The sequence below is a fragment of the Rhopalosiphum maidis genome, chromosome 2 (genome assembly GCF_003676215.2).
Source record: "Rhopalosiphum maidis isolate BTI-1 chromosome 2, ASM367621v3, whole genome shotgun sequence".
Taxonomy (NCBI): Eukaryota; Metazoa; Arthropoda; class Insecta; order Hemiptera; family Aphididae; genus Rhopalosiphum; species Rhopalosiphum maidis.
In genome coordinates, this window is record NC_040878.1 from 89,963,860 (window position 1) to 89,982,009 (window position 18,150).

At 26.4% G+C, this 18,150-nt stretch overlaps 3 protein-coding genes and 1 pseudogene across 7 annotated transcripts; 2 read left to right on the forward strand and 2 right to left on the reverse strand.

Annotated features, from left to right (window-relative positions):
- Nucleotides 1-1,055: 1,055 nt before the first annotated feature.
- On the reverse strand, nucleotides 1,056-5,588 carry LOC113551479 (peptidyl-prolyl cis-trans isomerase D). 2 transcript variants are annotated; one of them, XM_026953745.1, is made up of 9 exons: nucleotides 5,407-5,588; nucleotides 5,208-5,343; nucleotides 4,976-5,113; nucleotides 4,330-4,436; nucleotides 3,242-3,433; nucleotides 2,087-2,218; nucleotides 1,902-2,020; nucleotides 1,564-1,699; nucleotides 1,056-1,364 (listed from the first exon to the last, which is right to left on the reverse strand). In XM_026953745.1, the coding sequence occupies exons 2-9, from the start codon at nucleotides 5,278-5,280 to the stop codon at nucleotides 1,143-1,145; spliced, it is 1,119 nt and encodes a 372-aa protein (XP_026809546.1). In that variant the 5' UTR covers nucleotides 5,281-5,343; nucleotides 5,407-5,588; the 3' UTR covers nucleotides 1,056-1,142. The 2 variants fall into 2 exon arrangements, with proteins under 2 accessions (XP_026809546.1, XP_026809545.1); XM_026953744.1 differs by having other exon boundaries at nucleotides 5,208-5,588.
- Nucleotides 5,589-5,940: 352 nt separating this feature from the next.
- Nucleotides 5,941-6,839, forward strand: LOC113552925 (annotated as a pseudogene).
- A 2,213-nt stretch (nucleotides 6,840-9,052) lies between these two features.
- LOC113552395 (polyubiquitin) lies at nucleotides 9,053-12,761 on the reverse strand. 3 transcript variants are annotated; one of them, XM_026955280.1, is made up of 3 exons: nucleotides 12,536-12,761; nucleotides 9,436-10,784; nucleotides 9,058-9,207 (listed from the first exon to the last, which is right to left on the reverse strand). In XM_026955280.1, exons 2-3 carry the CDS (start codon nucleotides 10,775-10,777, stop codon nucleotides 9,176-9,178), a joined length of 1,374 nt encoding a protein of 457 aa, XP_026811081.1. In that variant the 5' UTR covers nucleotides 10,778-10,784; nucleotides 12,536-12,761; the 3' UTR covers nucleotides 9,058-9,175. The 3 variants fall into 3 exon arrangements, with proteins under 3 accessions (XP_026811080.1, XP_026811081.1, XP_026811082.1); XM_026955281.1 differs by having other exon boundaries at nucleotides 9,125-9,202; nucleotides 9,431-10,784; XM_026955279.1 differs by having other exon boundaries at nucleotides 9,053-10,784; nucleotides 12,536-12,760.
- Nucleotides 12,762-13,169: 408 nt separating this feature from the next.
- Nucleotides 13,170-16,793, forward strand: LOC113552394 (serine/threonine-protein kinase PINK1, mitochondrial). 2 transcript variants are annotated; one of them, XM_026955278.1, is made up of 10 exons: nucleotides 13,170-13,462; nucleotides 13,526-13,880; nucleotides 13,971-14,124; nucleotides 14,359-14,545; nucleotides 14,693-14,872; nucleotides 14,932-15,057; nucleotides 15,127-15,301; nucleotides 15,366-15,611; nucleotides 15,723-15,818; nucleotides 16,558-16,793. In XM_026955278.1, exons 2-10 carry the CDS (start codon nucleotides 13,770-13,772, stop codon nucleotides 16,741-16,743), a joined length of 1,461 nt encoding a protein of 486 aa, XP_026811079.1. In that variant the 5' UTR covers nucleotides 13,170-13,462; nucleotides 13,526-13,769; the 3' UTR covers nucleotides 16,744-16,793. The 2 variants fall into 2 exon arrangements, with proteins under 2 accessions (XP_026811079.1, XP_026811078.1); XM_026955277.1 differs by lacking the exon at nucleotides 13,170-13,462 and having other exon boundaries at nucleotides 13,491-13,880.
- The last annotated feature ends 1,357 nt before the right edge of the window (nucleotides 16,794-18,150 follow it).

Below are 18,150 nucleotides of genomic sequence, written 5' to 3' on the forward strand. Positions count from 1 at the left end.
CTTAACAGGTTCACTTAATAATCAAGAATAATTGGCTAAAACAGACAATTGTAAAAAATAAAGGACAATAATTATATATGCCATGTACAAGAAGTGTGACAAAATAATATACAATAATTAAAGAGATATCTTACTACCTGCCAAACGTCAAAACAAATATTTTTATTTTATTTAATGTATTCACCAAATTTAGATAGGAAGATATAAAAAAAAAATTATAATTAGGAAAAAATACATTTGTTATTTATAGATTTAAGAAAAATGTCATAACGATACAGTTCAATCTATCGATGAAGCCGCTTAAATTAATAAGGTCAGTTATACCGTACACAAAAATTAAGATGAACGGTAGGATCAAAATAATGAGGAACTTAAACTGTTATATCAAAGTCCAGCATTGTAGATGGAATTTAAACAAGGCAACTTTGATGAATCTCAATTAGAGGATAGCATCCGCCTAAGTACATATAGTGCAGGAATGTATATTAGAATAAACAATACTTCAAGGATATCTGCATTTAAGATGGGAAAATGAAATGAAAATAGAATAAACAAATAAAGCCAAGATTTAATTGGCGAGACTTGACAATGGATATAGATAGATCAAAGGTGGTATATTTATCAGTATGGTCTTAAAAACTGATGCTATAAAAAAGAAGTAAAAAACTAAGAATGTACAAATTTACTATGTTTGAAGAAAACTTGAAAGATAAATAAATATTTATCATGTATTAAAAACTGAACATTGCACTTTCTTATTTTACTAACTCATTTTCTTTCACATATAAAGCTATAAAATAAAATTATATCTCAATTGTATAAACTTTTTTATAAAATAGTAAATATTAATTTATTTGTATATGTGCAAGTAATAGTATATATCTTAAAATTATATCTCAATTATCAAGAATTTTATGTTTGTTATTTAAGTATTTAGGCAATAATATTTTATATTAAACATAAATTTTAACAATAATACGAAAAATACTATTTTTAAATTACAAAAAAGTTAACATTATTTGATATCAAAATTATAATATTTATAAATTATCAAAAATTAAACCACCTTTACTTCATCAACAATAAAGAGTAATTTGCTTAAAAGTATAATTATAATATATTATTTTCTAAAATCTATTTTCCTAAGATGAAAACATTTTTGAGTAAAGTTTTTTTTCCATTACTAAATATTGCTTTTGAGCTTGTTTTACTCTTTTTAACTCGGATAAAATATTTTTTTCATTTGGAAAAATGTCTAAAGCTTGCTTGTAATATTTTATTGCTTTTTCATAATTATTGAGTGAACCAAATGCCTTACCAAGGCGAAAAAAAGCCTTTCCATTATTACAATCTATGTTTAAAACCTGTAACAAAAAGCAATTTTGAATTAGTTGAAAAAAATTACATAATGTTTAATAGTTTAACATAAATTATAATATTTTACAATAAGTACTAAGAGATTTTGCCTAGTTAGATTTATTGATTTTTTCATACCAGTTTTAAATTATAATATGGTAATATACTATTAACTAAGTCCAAAAATATTTTTTTTATAATATTTACTTGTTCTGATAATTCAATTGCAATTTTGTAATTTTTTTCTTTCAAGTGAACAGTGGACAAATTTAACAATGTATTTGTTTGTATAGTTTCCAACGTTTTAAAGTCCATTTTAGAATTTTTATGATAACTTTTATACCTGTAAAATATGAATTTATTGTATTTAATATAAGTATCTTATTTTAAATATACCAAATAATTATTATTACCCCATAATAAAAATAATAATATTAATATTGACTTTTAATAATTTAACGTTCAAAAACTAAGTAAAATACATGCAAATATAATATAATAGATTGAAATAATAATAGATAATTTAAAACATTAAAAATACTTACCATTCAAAATATCGTAACACTTTGTCATATTTTCGTCTAGCACATGAATAATTTTTGCAGCTAAAAAATTGGTTTCCTGATTCTTTGATTTTATTTAGAACATCACAGATTTGTATAACCTTGAAAAAATAGTATTTTAATAAACAAAAAAATTCAGAGTACAATACTAACTATTAAGTAATTACATCAAGATCAACTGGCTGAACAGTCCAATCTTCGGGGAAAGGGGGAAAAACATCACTGGTTGCATCATTTTCATTAATATTCCAAGTATTACTATCACGTGATAGCTCACCACAATCTGTGATTATACAAGGCTGAAATCATAAAAACATGATTAATAAATACAAAATATTTTTTATTATAATTTGGATTACCAATCACCAGTTAAAGAAACACAGCAAGATTTTCAAGAGAGATATTGGAGTGTACCAGCTTAATATAGAAATAAAACGTTCAAATAGTTATATGTGCGGTATACTAATGAAATACAGAAATACTAAGATAAATTAGATTAACTTATCTCCAAGTCAATATCTAGCTACTACGTATCAATTGAGTATCAAAATGTTCTACTTGATCAAAATGTATTTACTATTTTTATTATATATTAGTCTACAATTCTACATACAGACTTTTTAAGATTAGTAAAAATTTAATTTTTTATCAACAAACTTCAGCAATTGCTTTCAAACATAATTGGTAAAATACTATAGTCAGTAGGATTATTTTTTCATAATTAAAAAAAAAAAGGTGGGCAAGTGGATATCGCTCTGCTGTATAGTAGAGAGGAGAGTAGGTCACTATAATGGATGTGTTAAATTTGAAGAAATGACAGGTATCATTGAATATGAAAAACAATTCTAAATGATTCTGAAATTTTAAATAGCTTAAAAAAGTCAAAATATTTTGAAAAATTAATCGTAAATAGATAATATTAATATAAACATTTGATGAACATTTCAAGTATTTACAATGATTCGTTTTTGTGTTACGGCAAAATAAATAAATTGATTTTGTCGAAAACTAATTATGTGTAAAAATAACTGTTTTACGGTTACTCTTTTAGGATTTTTCCTAAACTACTGAACTTTTTTTTACTTTTGACCCCTTAAAGTACAAACTAGATGAATTTCATCAAAAATCAAAGCTTTATTTCTACTTAATAATGTGATGACAGACATAAAAATAAAAATAAAAAACACATATCATTGTAAAATCAATACATTCATCACTTCATTCAGAGTCTAATACATAATTTTTAATATTAGAAATATATTATTAAACATAGATAAAATCAAATTAGTAAATATATTACATATTAGCATTAGTTTACTTACATTAATAGGGATATCATTATTAGTAGTAGTGGTAGAAATTGTTTGAACTACACAAAATCCTTTTATCACTTTTCCAAAAACAACATTCTTACCATCCAAATGTGAACATGGAGCAGTTGTGATGAAAAATTGGGAGTTATTAGTATTTTTATGGCCTGTGTTTGCCATACTTAAGACTCCAGGTTCTTCATGCTAGAGATAGAATTAAATACATAATATAATAAATAAAACAATATATTTTATTATAATATAAAAAATACTATTAAGGTGTGTATAAGTATATGACATAAATCTATTATATAACTGAAGTACTTAGTTAAACCATGATTTAGATGTGTATTTGTAAAGCTTTAGATTAATAAAAATGAGGTATAAAGTAGTACATTTATGTACCTATTGGAATATTACAACATAATCAAACAGTTCAATATTTCCAATCAAGTACAATCACTCAACACAGTGTAAGAAATAAAATCAGATTTTAAAAGTTATACATTTGATTTAGGTACTATAAAAGATCAATGATGTCCTTACTGCTTTTCCGTACATAAATTAACTAGTTTCAATACTTTTTTTCAAAATATATTTTAGATTTTTTTTATGAGTAAAATATATTTATCTTATACTAGCTGTATTACTCCCATTTTGTCTGAGTTAAAATTAATTTATCTTACTATCGTTTCACATTTTGTATCAGTTAAAATATATAATACAATCACAATCATAATGATTTATTTTACGATTTTCTACCACTTAATTATGATCATATTTTTGATGTAAATATAAAAAGACGGAAACAGATTCAACTACTGATTAAAACCCAATGTACAATAAATATCGTTAAAATTGGTATTACATAATAAAAATGTCTAGAATAAACATTTAGTTATGGATGTGATATCAGATTACATAGGTGCGGGCACTGGGTAATTTTTTTCCTTTCAAATAATAATAATATTTTTAATACAATTTTACTAATTACCTAATGTTTATTATTATATTAGATATTATAAAATCTTTTTTTTATTTTATATTAAAAATTATATTGTAAATTACACTTATAAATACTTAGTATTAATGTAATTTACCAGCAATTTAAAGTTTTCATCCTCAAAAAACAAACCATATATACTTTCACCGCCAGATCCATTACCAGCAGTAATGTCACCACCCTGGATCATAAATTCTGGAACAGCTAAAATGATAATAAAAAAGTGTCACAATTCTGATTTTTACTTAATCAAAATTATTATTATTATTTTTTTATGTTTTTTGAGAGTAAAATTAATTTTTAATAAAAAAAACTCAATATAATTATAAAAATATTTATATATAGTCGATGGCTACCATGTTTTGCAATTTTTTATGTTTGTGAGTCGTGAAAAAATAATGAATGTCAAAATATTACATTGTTGTTCAATTTGTAGCAACTCAAATATTTATAAGTTTTTTGGTGTGTATTATCTACAGTTCAGTTTATACATACGTATGAATAAATTGTTTAGAAACTATAAAAAATTTTAAAATTAGTTCACAAGGTTATAATTAGACGACAGAATGTAATGCGTAACATAATTAGAATTTATATTTTTATAGATCTATTAATAATTATTATTTAGGTATGTTATAAAAAAACTCATCTAATAGAAATCAGTCTTGTTTCTATTATATCAAATTATTAAGTATTTATGTAAGCTATTTTATTTTATAAATTACTATATTGTAGTTAATTACCTCGATGGAATAATGACCCTTTTAAATGCAGTGGCTTTCCTGATAAACCATTACCTCTTTCACCAGTACAAAGAGCTCTAAAATTTTCAGCAGTCTTAGGCACTACATCATTAAACAATTCAATGACAATACGTCCAACTGTAAAAATAAAAACGAATAATTCAGTAAATTTATTAGATTACCAAGAAACATTGCAAAGATGTATTGTTATTTAACTGAACATTTTACTCACTTTTTTCTTGGGCAATTTCAATATCCAAAAATACTACTGAGTTTCCAGCAATGACACTGCTATTATTATCCATTGTCAAGAAATAAAATAGCTTATTGCGTATCAGTAGAATCAATTGAAAATTATATCTATAAATCTATAAGAAATTTAGAAATTTATAGTGTCAAGAATTTTAAAAGGCAGAAATATATAGTCGAACCTCTATATTTCCTAGATGTATAATATAGTATTTTATTTAAATAATACTGGATGAAATGATAAGAAATTGTTTTGAATTTAGTAATTTTAAATATCATTTATCCTTTTTTTAATATTTTCAGTAATAATATCACTTAATCATCTAATTAATACTGCAAAAGTACAAAATTACAAAATAAAATGTTAGTCATAAAAAATGAGACCTATTTAACATGTTTTTAATCAAATGTACTCTATTCATCAGTGTTATTCATAGACACAATATAATTGAATCTATTCTGTGTTATGTCTATGTTGTTATCATATAGATAAAAAACACCTTTATGGTCACGATTTAAGATAATATGGTGTGGAAGGGGAGTCGTCTATGTAGAAGTTGTTGACCACCAACAACTTAATGTGAACAAACAACTTCATCGTTATACCGGGTAAACGACATTAAGCAAAAACACTAATTGGTCGGATGTTTTTGTTTTCCCGATCTGTCATCTGGATATGATAAAAATATTGTTGATACTTGATTCTTATACATTTAAGATATAATATATATGAACATCTTATTTTTATTTTTAACAGTTTTCAATTTACAAATATTACAACATTGAACAATATTAAACAAAACAACGATCTGATAGAAAATTAATAAGTAATTATAAAATAGTAAATTATATTATAGTAAATCTTACCTAGTCATTCGAGGAAGACTTATTTGCATCAAGATGCCGATGATCAAATTGCAAAGTTCGGATGGTGAAGTGTTTCAAGTTGATTTCGAGATCGCCAAAGCATCGGTTACTATCAAAACTATGGTTGAGGATTTGGGTTTAGAAGAAGAAGACGAAGAAATTGTGCCGTTGCCAAACGTGAACGCTGGAATATTGAAGAAAGTCATCCAGTGGGCAACCTACCACAAGGACGACCCACCTGCAACTGAGGATGACGAAGGACGCGAAAAGCGTACAGACGATATATCCAGCTGGGATGCCGATTTCCTGAAAGTGGATCAGGGTACACTATTTGAACTCATATTGGCTGCTAACTATTTGGACATCAAAGGCTTGTTAGACGTTACTTGTAAGACCGTTGCTAATATGATTAAGGGAAAAACTCCCGAGGAAATAAGGAAAACGTTCAATATTAAAAATGATTTCTCAGCTGCCGAGGAGGAACAAGTACGTAAAGAAAATGAATGGTGCGAAGAAAAGTAATTTATTTTTATCCACAAATGATTATCTAATATTTTGTCAATCCCATCATAATTTTATATTTAAAATATTCATACTTTTGTTATATATCTATTTAATTATAATATGGATTTTTAAAGAGAAGTTATGCTATCATTTTAATAATTAGTGACAACTTGTAGGTTTAACATATTTAATTTTTCTTATTAAATTAAGTACTAGTAGTACTTTAGTATATTTCATAATTTTATTGAATTTTGTGTCAATTAAGTAACTATTATAACATAATAGATAGGTATACATATTCTGATGTGTGCAGATATTTATTTTAAAATGAATAACCAATAATCATTTTTATTGTTCAATAAATATTAGATTATACAACTCTTTGTCTATGAATTAAATATTTTATTTCATTTATTCTGTAACTGTGAAATATATTTTTTTTTTCATGTATGATATGTATGAACTAATAAAAAAAATCTTAATGAATTTATATTTGTATAATATTTAAAAATAAACCAATTTTTTACTGAAAATGTATTAATTTTATGAAAATAAATTGCTCCTGTGATAAATATTACAAATTATTACTAATGATATTAGTGATTTGTGTAAAGGAAATGATGGTAGTATTTAGCAACATTAAATGTTTGTATCGTGTATATTGAGAAATGTATGAACTAAATACTTAATAATATTACATGATATATTTTATAATTATTTATCTCAAGTATAATTAATTTTAAAACTATTTGTTTCTAAAAAATTAATTAATTGATAAATCTTATAACTTAAGAAAATTTATTTAAATTGATATATCATTATATCATAATAATCCTTGAAACCTTAGTATTGAAAATTCTTTAAAAAAAAAATATAAGGTAAAGCACTAAAAAATTTTTCAGAGATTTAAAACTTAATCACAATTTTTATTTTATGAAGTGGGCAATAATTCATAAATTATTTATAATTACCTCTATGTGTAGTCGTCTTAATGGACAACATGCCTAAAATGTGTGTTCTGCAGTTCCAATTTTGGATTTATTATTAGTGATTTGACAAACTTAATTATTAAAACATTATATTTGTTAGTTTGTTGGTTTTTTTTAAATATTTTAATTTTAGTTATCAATATTTTACATACAATTTGCTTAAAAATTAAATTACCATAACAAGACACAAATAATGTTCTAAACTTTAAGTTTGAAAAACGGTTAATTCATTCTAATAATAAAACTAACAACATAAATTTGAATTGTAAAAAATAAAATTCTTTTAAACATACAATAAAATAAAATTATAGCAAAATATGATATTAAGTTATAATAATACCATCAGTTCTGTTGGAAATTCTATTTTGTGTAATAGGCAATGTATAGCATATATTATATAATGTAGTAAGTTACATTTATCATACTTCTAAATAAAATTATGTTCAGTTGGGGCTATACAAAAATATTAACTTATGTCCCAGGGAATATATACAATTAATATATTTCATGACCTTTAAATTTGCATTATAAAACCTACTTACCTATTGCTATCTGTATATTAATAAATCATTGTTATTAAATATATTATATGTAGTACTATTTGTTTAAAAATAAAGAATAAAGATTAAGCTTTTCTAGCATAAATATACACATTTAAAGAAAAAAGCTTTTTTATTATTTTACTCAAAACAATTAGATTTAAATTGTTCAACCATTCATCATTATGAATCTTATAGTATATTTAATAATGCTTACTTGTAAAATATCCTATTAATAGGCATGTAAAAATTATTTATCTAAAATTGAAGTACTAATTGTATTCATGGCAATGTGTACAAATTGGTTTTAGTAGATATATACCAAGCGCACAAGTAAAAATATAATAATACAGAAATTTACCTATTTAACATCTGTACAATTATCAAGTGGTAGAAATGTAAAATTATTGATAAGTTGTGGAGGTAGTATAGATTTTAAAGTAAAAATTCATCTATCTATAATTGCCATTAAATTTAGTATCTATTAAAAACACAAAATCAGTGATTTGAGATTTCTATCTAACCACTAGTATGTACAACTATTAAACTTTAATTAAATTAAAAAAGTTAATTTCTTTAGAATATATTAATTAATTTCAAATTTTACAGCAAGTGAAATAGCATAAGTACACATACACACACAATCAGACAATGCTGATTGAAGGACAAAAGGACTAAAATCGAAATATATGAATTATTTAAAATATTTATAATTTTTGGAAAAATATAGTTTTAAGAATATAGTATATACAGACATTTGTATATTTATTATTATGGAAAAAGTATATAAGTAAAAAAAAAATGATGGAGTTACCTAAAATTATAAAAATGTAAACCATATCAGTATTTGCAAAATAACATATGTATATTGTTGTTGGTAAACTATAATATGAAATGAATAAACAAAGAATTTTAATTTGTTATTTATTATATTATATAATTAAAATGTTTTTATAATATATAGTAAAAAAACACTAATTATGATCTTCTTATTGCTTTTGACAAGTTCAATCACTGTTGGTCTGATGAGATTATGATGTTTTCACAAAGATTTACATTCCACCACGGAGACGTAGAACCAAATGTAAAGTTGATTCTTTCTGAATATTATAGTCAGATAATGTACGTCCATCCTCCAATTGTTTTCCGGCAAAAATCAATCGCTGTTGGTCTGGTGGGATTCCTTCCTTGTCCTGGATTTTAGCTTTCACATTTTCAATAGAATCTGAGGATTCCACTTCTAAAGTGATGGTTTTGCCAGTCAATGTTTTCACAAAAATTTGCATTCCACCACGAAGACGTAGAACCAAATGTAAAGTTGATTCTTTCTGAATATTATAGTCAGATAATGTACGTCCATCCTCCAATTGTTTTCCGGCAAAAATCAATCGCTGTTGGTCTGGTGGGATTCCTTCCTTGTCCTGGATTTTAGCTTTCACATTTTCAATAGAATCTGAAGATTCCACTTCTAAAGTGATGGTTTTGCCAGTCAATGTTTTCACAAAAATTTGCATTCCACCACGAAGACGTAGAACCAAATGTAAAGTTGATTCTTTCTGAATATTATAGTCAGATAATGTACGTCCATCCTCCAATTGTTTTCCGGCAAAAATCAATCGCTGTTGGTCTGGTGGGATTCCTTCCTTGTCCTGGATTTTAGCTTTCACATTTTCAATAGAATCTGAAGATTCCACTTCTAAAGTGATGGTTTTGCCAGTCAATGTTTTCACAAAAATTTGCATTCCACCACGGAGACGTAGAACCAAATGTAAAGTTGATTCTTTCTGAATATTATAGTCAGATAATGTACGTCCATCCTCCAATTGTTTTCCGGCAAAAATCAATCGCTGTTGGTCTGGTGGGATTCCTTCCTTGTCCTGGATTTTAGCTTTCACATTTTCAATAGAATCTGAAGATTCCACTTCTAAAGTGATGGTTTTGCCAGTCAATGTTTTCACAAAAATTTGCATTCCACCACGAAGACGTAGAACCAAATGTAAAGTTGATTCTTTCTGAATATTATAGTCAGATAATGTACGTCCATCCTCCAATTGTTTTCCGGCAAAAATCAATCGCTGTTGGTCTGGTGGGATTCCTTCCTTGTCCTGGATTTTAGCTTTCACATTTTCAATAGAATCTGAAGATTCCACTTCTAAAGTGATGGTTTTGCCAGTCAATGTTTTCACAAAAATTTGCATTCCACCACGGAGACGTAGAACCAAATGTAAAGTTGATTCTTTCTGAATATTATAGTCAGATAATGTACGTCCATCCTCCAATTGTTTTCCGGCAAAAATCAATCGCTGTTGGTCTGGTGGGATTCCTTCCTTGTCCTGGATTTTAGCTTTCACATTTTCAATAGAATCTGAGGATTCCACTTCTAAAGTGATGGTTTTGCCAGTCAATGTTTTCACAAAAATTTGCATTCCACCACGGAGACGTAGAACCAAATGTAAAGTTGATTCTTTCTGAATATTATAGTCAGATAATGTACGTCCATCCTCCAATTGTTTTCCGGCAAAAATCAATCGCTGTTGGTCTGGTGGGATTCCTTCCTTGTCCTGGATTTTAGCTTTCACATTTTCAATAGAATCTGAGGATTCTACTTCTAAAGTGATGGTTTTGCCAGTCAAAGTTTTCACAAAGATCTGCATTTTGAAACTGAAAATGAAAACATTACATAGTTAATATTGGTACTTAAATAATATGAGTATAATTTTAATAACTATAATATGTTTAAGTTTGATAAAATCATTTTTATGATTAGGTATTAATATTTTAATTGATGCAAGAGTGAAAACTCATTATCTATTTTTATCATACAATTTAATAAAATTATCTTTAAAAGTATTATTGTATCATAGTAGATGTATATTGAAAGTATTTTAATTTATTTGACTAGTAATGAAATGTATAATAATACTTTACTTTTTTTTTAAAAAATGGTTTGCTTTAATAAGCAATATATTATTAGTTTTGTAAAAATATGCAAACACTATTTAATATGCAGAAACATGCAAAAATGTCATGCTATTATGATTCTTAAAGATTATTGACAAAAATTCAAAAAATATGTAATAGCATAAAAAAAAGGCTCTATTTAAAGCTATATATTTTCTTTAATAGCAAACATGATTAGATAGTCAAAACCTGCACAATTAAAAGTAATATTAAATTACTTATTTATAAATATTTTTTTTTTCTTTGAGATAATTTATTAAAAAATAACCAACCTTGAAGTAAGCCTTGAATAAATACAAACAAGAATGCTAATAGTATTATTAATTTTATTATATGGTATTTTTACAAGACTGATCGGAGACTAAATGAACTAAATGAGACCAAATGAAACAAGTTTAAATAAGTATACTATTGTCACACTTAACCTAACTGTATGTGACCTACATCCATATTAATAACTAGTTTAATGTCTTTATATTATAGTACTTATATATAATTTTATATACAACAAATAAATAAGTGGAAATATTATATTTTTTTTTATTATCTTTATAAATGTTGTATTATATACATTTAAAATAAATATATTTCCTAAAAATGTATAAATCTCAGCTAAAGCATTGATTGGAAGTTGACAAAAAAAGAGGAAAAAATACTAAAACATCAATATACAACTCTTTCTGAATTTTTATGAAGATAGGGAACATAAAAAGCAACTGTGTTCAACAAAATATTTATTTTAAGTACCATAACATAAAAGTAATTAAATTGATAACTTATTAATGAAAATTGCTAATATTCAAATAACCATAAATATGGTATTAACTTAGGAACCAATAATTAAAACATCTGAAATAGACTTAATACAAAGTTTAATTATCTACTTTACATGACTACATATGTGGTTAAAAAATATCATTTTTAAATATGATAAATAAACTTCAGATCAAATGTAAATATTCTAAATGTCTGTGACAGTTTTCCACTTATTATACATTGGCAGTATTATAAGATTTGTGATTAATACACCCAATAATATAAAAACCATATAAGATGCATAACAAATTAACAATCATGAGTAAATCTAAATATATAAAACTTATTAGGTTTAAAAAAAATATATATATAGTAGACAACGATTGTCAATCGAAATAACACAGCCATTCAGGGACAAAGGAAACCTAAACAACCTTGATCGGATGATTACGCAACTAATGGTACAACAACAACAATGGCGGCCCCTAGCGTACGCAATTGATGCCGACGATGCCGTATTTGTTTCGTACGTGGTAAAATAAACATTTTTCAGAAGAAATCGGTGTTCAAAAATACAAAAGCACAATATCGCTAAACAAAATCGTTGGATTACATACAAAAACCGAAAGGAGAATAAACATGGCCAGAAAAATAATTAATGAATTATTAACATAATGATATTAAAATATAATTACCTTGGAATGTGTTGAATTATACGTTGGAAATTTGGATTCGATAACGTTTGTTATTTGATCGCAGTTGGTAAATAACTATGGAAACTCTGGAGATCAAAAATAATGACAAGACGTGACAACAGATTTGACGACTATTTGCTCAGCAGCAATGGGCAATGGCGATGAGTGTACTACAGACAGAACAGTATTCTGAGTTCTGAGTATGCCGTAGGACTGATGTGTATAGTATGATGACTAATTTTGTGTCGTCTTATTGATTATTGAATGTTGAGTGTGAAAGTGTGAAGAGTGGGGCTGGGACTGTGGCGACCATGGAAGGATAGATTATGACGAAATAAACATGATTATAACAATTTGAATTTCGTTCAGTCGCGCGCAAGAGAGTGGAAGTGGAAGATTTTTGACTTCCGCGTCTTTGAATCAAATTTGATCGGCTTTAATATATTTTTAATAATATTAACAACTAAACTTAGATCATATTATTATTAATAAACTAGTATAGTAGTACTTAATCCAAGATCCAATCACGCCAATCACGGAGTTCGTTACGTTTTGTTCCGTCGTTCCGTGTACCAAGTGTCCTTATCAAAATGTATGTTCGTTCTTATCAGCAGAGAGTAATATCAGCTGCATATTATGTATCTGGTGGTGTTTATATTCAGAAAACAAAAAATCACTTTTACTAGTTTTACTATACAGGACAAACGACAGTAAACAGTAGTATATATACTTATCTATAGTAAACACTAAAAAGTGTTACGTTTACCTCTACCTACAACAGATTAAGTGAGTCGCGAAATCAATGTCATCAAAAACTCAATTCTATTTTTAAAAATATGACTGCATCTGCAACTTCGGTAGTTCTGTTCTGTTTCTGAACATCACTACGTCAGATGCGTTTCATTAGTCACGCAATTCTTAACGGCGGTACTGTTCGTGTTTATTGGTGTTTTGAATGTCTGTCCGATTAACGGTCAGCGTATTTTACAGAAATGGTACGGCGTTGTTACGCTTCAACCGTACCAATGACATCAGGCTATTGGTGCGCACCAAGGTGGCACCGCGAAGTGTTCACACCAAAGCGCTGAATCCAATCGTCAATCATAATAGTTCACCGAGTTCTGGTTGGCAGAACCGATGGAACCTCGCCAGGAGAGCGTTCGTCGATAACCTGCTAAGCCGGGTAACTAACTCACTATCAGCAGACTTACGAAGGCGTACGGCCAGGCACCTTATGTATGGTAACTCAAGACCATTTTTCGCACTTGTTGGAATAAGTTTAGCTTCTGGTAATGGTCTGATAACAAATGAAAATCAGTTGGAAGGTGTTTGTTGGGAAATCCGAGTAAGTGCTTTGTTTTTATAGAGTATGAACTGTTTAAAATATATATATATATATACTTGTTAGTCATTATGTTTTTTTACTTTTTAATAGGAAGCAGTTGGTCGTATGCAAAAGAACCTAACAGTTGCTGAACGTTTGAATTTAAATTCATCTTTGGGCTTAAAACAGTTTGAATTAGGATCTGTTATTGCTAAAGGAAATAATGCTGTTGTATACGAAGCAAGAAAAATTGAAGAGGATACAGGTATCTAGTTCTAACATTTAATTTTATTAATACTATTTAATTGATATAAAACATTTGAAACATTTTTATTTTGACTATATTTTTTGCTAAGAATATTTAAACAATAATTAAAATTACAAATACCTATGTTATATTAAATTATATAAATAATTTTAATAAATAAATGCATAAATCTCTATTTTATAATAAATTTGTAAATAAATTATTTTTCTAAAATATTGTTTTTATTTACAGATCCTTGTAATGTATTTCTGAAACAAGAGTCATCATATAAAAAGTATCCTTTGGCTGTGAAAATGATGTTTAATTATGATGCTGAAAGTAATGCCATGTCAATATTACGTGCTATGAGCAGAGAAACAGTTCCATCTCGTTCTGTTCAACATAATTTTTCTAAAACAGATCAGCAATGGCTTATTGGGTTAAGTCTATTTTTAGATTTTATATATTTATTGGTTAAAAAAAGTCAATAATTGCAAAAGAAAAAGTACAATTTTGTTATGAAAATAATCAGTTCCATACTTATTTACTATGTGTATAATAAAAATTGTTAATTTTTTTTTTATAGTTATGATCATAATTTGATTAAATTATCACCACATCCAAATATTGTTATGATGCATTTGTGCTTTGCGGACTATATACCAGAGTTGATTGATTCACATACATTATATCCTCAAGCTCTACCAACTAGAATAAATCCAGAAGGTTATGGTCGAAACATGAGTCTATTTCTGGTGATGAAAAAGTAAAATATTTATATTTAATTGCTTATTAAGTTTTGAATTCACTTTTATTATGGATTAGATATGACATGAGTTTGAAGCAATATTTATCCAAGACGCCATCACTGAAAATTAGAGATAAAATACTTCTGCTTGCTCAATTATTGGAAGCTGTTTCTCATTTGTCAAATCAAAATGTGGCACATAGGTATAAATATATTTAAAGTATTCTCTATGTATAAATATATATTTATATTTCATATAAATGTAATTCTAGGGATTTGAAAACTGATAATATCTTATTAGATGTCTCTGAAGGTAATGATGTATGTCCAGCATTAGTCGTTACAGATTTTGGGTGTTGTCTTGCTGATAAAGATAATGGACTTAATCTACCATATAAAACTGCTGACACTGATCGTGGAGGAAATATAGCACTGATGGCACCAGAAGTATAAAATTAGTACAATCTGTACTAATGATAATTTACCTTGTTTATACTTATTTCATTTTAAGGTTGTCACTGCTCGACCAGGAACATTTGGACATATCGATTATTCAAAAGCAGATGTATGGGCAGTTGGTGCAATGGCATATGAAATATTTACTGGTAGTAATCCATTTTATAGTTATGAAAGAGGTAAACCTCCATTTTTGCGCAATTCTACATACAAGGAAGAAGATCTTCCTGCACTTAATAGTGACATACCATTAGTTATACAAACATTAATTCGTTCATTACTGCAAAGATCAACGTCTAAGGTAATAATAAAAGGTCTTTCAAATTTATTTTACCTAATTAGTATTCTATGATTTATTCAAATATTGTTATAACTTATAAGTTTTAATTAATGTATAAATTATATTTTTTAGAGATTAGATGCTTCATTTGCTGCTACAGTTTGTCAGATATATCTTTGGGCACCATCGTCATGGATTACAAAATATGTGATGCCAACAAGTAACGAGGTATATAACATTTAAATATATTAGTTAGGTTGAACTGTTTGAAAAAAAAATATTAGTTATTATGTTTCTTTAAATCCTAATTAATTGGTTCATTCAAGAAATAATTTAACTCTGTTATTAAGATTCTACTTTAGAATTCTGTTTGAAAATGTCTGTCACATATCTCTCTCACTTTTCTACACCTTATCTTATAATTATAATTAAAAAATTCTTTCTTATCTAGAACTATATCCTTCTGCAATAATAATCCTGACTTTGATTTTTTCTTTGATTCATTTAATATGATAACTAAATGTCAACAAAACAGGCCTAAAGTGGTCTCCTCAGCTCTTGTATTTATACATTAAACTTAAATATGTTATACTCCATTCACGGTTAGAAGCACCCAGGTGGCAACCAGTTTTTGTCGATGGACTCAGGTCACACATAACTGTTTCCCCTACTTAACCAGTAATATGAACAGAACTATACTACATTTATAAGTATAAGTCGTTTCCCTGGGTCACTTCTAAACGTAAATGCAGTATATACTATGTACATTAACAACACACAAAGAATTACTTTTAAATTTATAACAATTATCTAACGTTTATAAGTTTTAATCTTAATGGTTACCAACCAACATAAATAATATAAAGTACTTTTTTATTTAAATTAAAATACATCTTGTTTTTAGTAAAAAAGAAAAAATAACTATAATAGTCTAAAATATCCTTAAAAAATCTGAATTATTTATTAGGTGTTACAATGGATGTTGTGTTTAACAACAAAAGTGTTGTGTGAAGGAGGAACAATGATGTCAACTTTAAACACAAAACAACGCACATGCACAGAATATCAATTAATCACTACATTTTTGCATAGAGCAAAATTATATGAAATAAAAAATGCGTTGTACTGGATGCAATCTATACAACAAGAATAATATTTTTAAACTATTTTAGTTATTTTACTAATAAATGGGTTTTGGTATTAGTCGTGTGTACAATCTTTGATAAAAACTATTTTATAAAAATATGTTCTATCCCGTATTGAAATGTCCAAATTATAAAAAAAAAATTGAAATATTAATTTATTTTATTGTAATAAATTATTTGTATGTGATATTTATTACAGATGGATTTTAATTATTAATTATATGATTCATTTGATTTGGTTGTTGAGTTTGTAGTGTTTTAAGTGATTTATTAAAAAAAATATTTATTTTATTATTATATACAAATATTGTTGTTAATATTATGAACAAAAACCTTTCATACAATTTGTTTTGGGGTAATAATTTATTTCAAACACTTAAGTGAAATTTTATAAGATTACACATTTAAAATTTAATTTATCCCAGAATTTTATGTACGAGTAGGTCATGGCTCATTGACTCGTAACTCATTTATGACAATATATATTTTCCTAGGTATTAAATTTTAGCACAATTAATTTACTCTCTAACTCATGCAATATGGTAAATTTTCATTCAACAGTCAATCTTATTGATTTTTTTTTCTAACTAATTATTATATACTAAGTGAAATTAATAAAAAAAAGGCTACTCATTTGGTAGGGGGAGGGGAATAATATTGGTTTATTCATATTTAGTAAACAGAAATTTTTAACTTTAAAAAGAAATATGGTTATGTCATTCATATGACAAATAAATACTATGATTATGTTAAATTTGAATTTAATGGTAAATTATTGCATGTAAAAAACCATAGTGCGGTCAGTGGATCAGCTCTATTTCTGAGGATTTTTTAAATATTTCATCTTGTTATAAGGTATTTGTTATTTAATTTTATATTGGTTATTAGGTAGATTGATTTATCTTTTTTTTAAATAATATATAACATATTTTATACATATAATAGAATACTATATCTTTATAAATTATATATTTATTTTTATTATTATTATTATTAAATGTGGTTTGATTCATTAAATTATTAGAGAAACAAGGATATGGGCTATATATTGTAGACTGATGAGAGATGGGAATATGTTGAAAGTAGTACTGATACTACTGAAAGACATAATGATAAAGAAAGAGTCCAAGGGGAAGGATGTAAAGAAAATGGAAGAAAACTATTTTAGAAGAAATTAGAAGCTTAGGAACAGAGAACAGACGTATGATAGAAATAGGGCCCTAAACCTTCCCTCACTTTTCCTAGGTACGGTCTTGGATAGATGATAATATAACAATAGAAAGATATAATTTTAGTGGGCACGAGTCTGAATGGCACGTAAAGGCCTTAAAAGTAATAATGCTTCGATTTTCAATTATTGTATTATATTAGGTTGGTATCTATAATGTATGGCGAATAGAAATCGTCAAAGCATT

Bases quoted from the DNA above. Each gene is read 5' to 3' on its own strand.
- LOC113551479 (XM_026953745.1), bottom strand. From the start codon at position 5,280: ATGGATAATAATAGCAGTGTCATTGCTGGAAACTCAGTAGTATTTTTG. The intron at 5,114-5,207 runs GTGAGTAAAATG...TTATTTTTACAG, and splicing joins TGAAATTGCCCAAGAAAAAA to TTGGACGTATTGTCATTGAA. The intron at 1,700-1,901 runs GTAAGTATTTTT...CATATTTTACAG, and splicing joins GTGTTACGATATTTTGAATG to GTATAAAAGTTATCATAAAA.
- LOC113552395 (XM_026955279.1), bottom strand. From the start codon at position 10,777: ATGCAGATCTTTGTGAAAACTTTGACTGGCAAAACCATCACTTTAGAA.
- LOC113552394 (XM_026955277.1), top strand. From the start codon at position 13,491: ATGTCTGTCCGATTAACGGTCAGCGTATTTTACAGAAATGGTACGGCG. The intron at 14,546-14,692 runs GTTAAGTCTATT...TTTTTTTTATAG, and splicing joins GATCAGCAATGGCTTATTGG to TTATGATCATAATTTGATTA. The intron at 15,612-15,722 runs GTAATAATAAAA...TATATTTTTTAG, and splicing joins TGCAAAGATCAACGTCTAAG to AGATTAGATGCTTCATTTGC.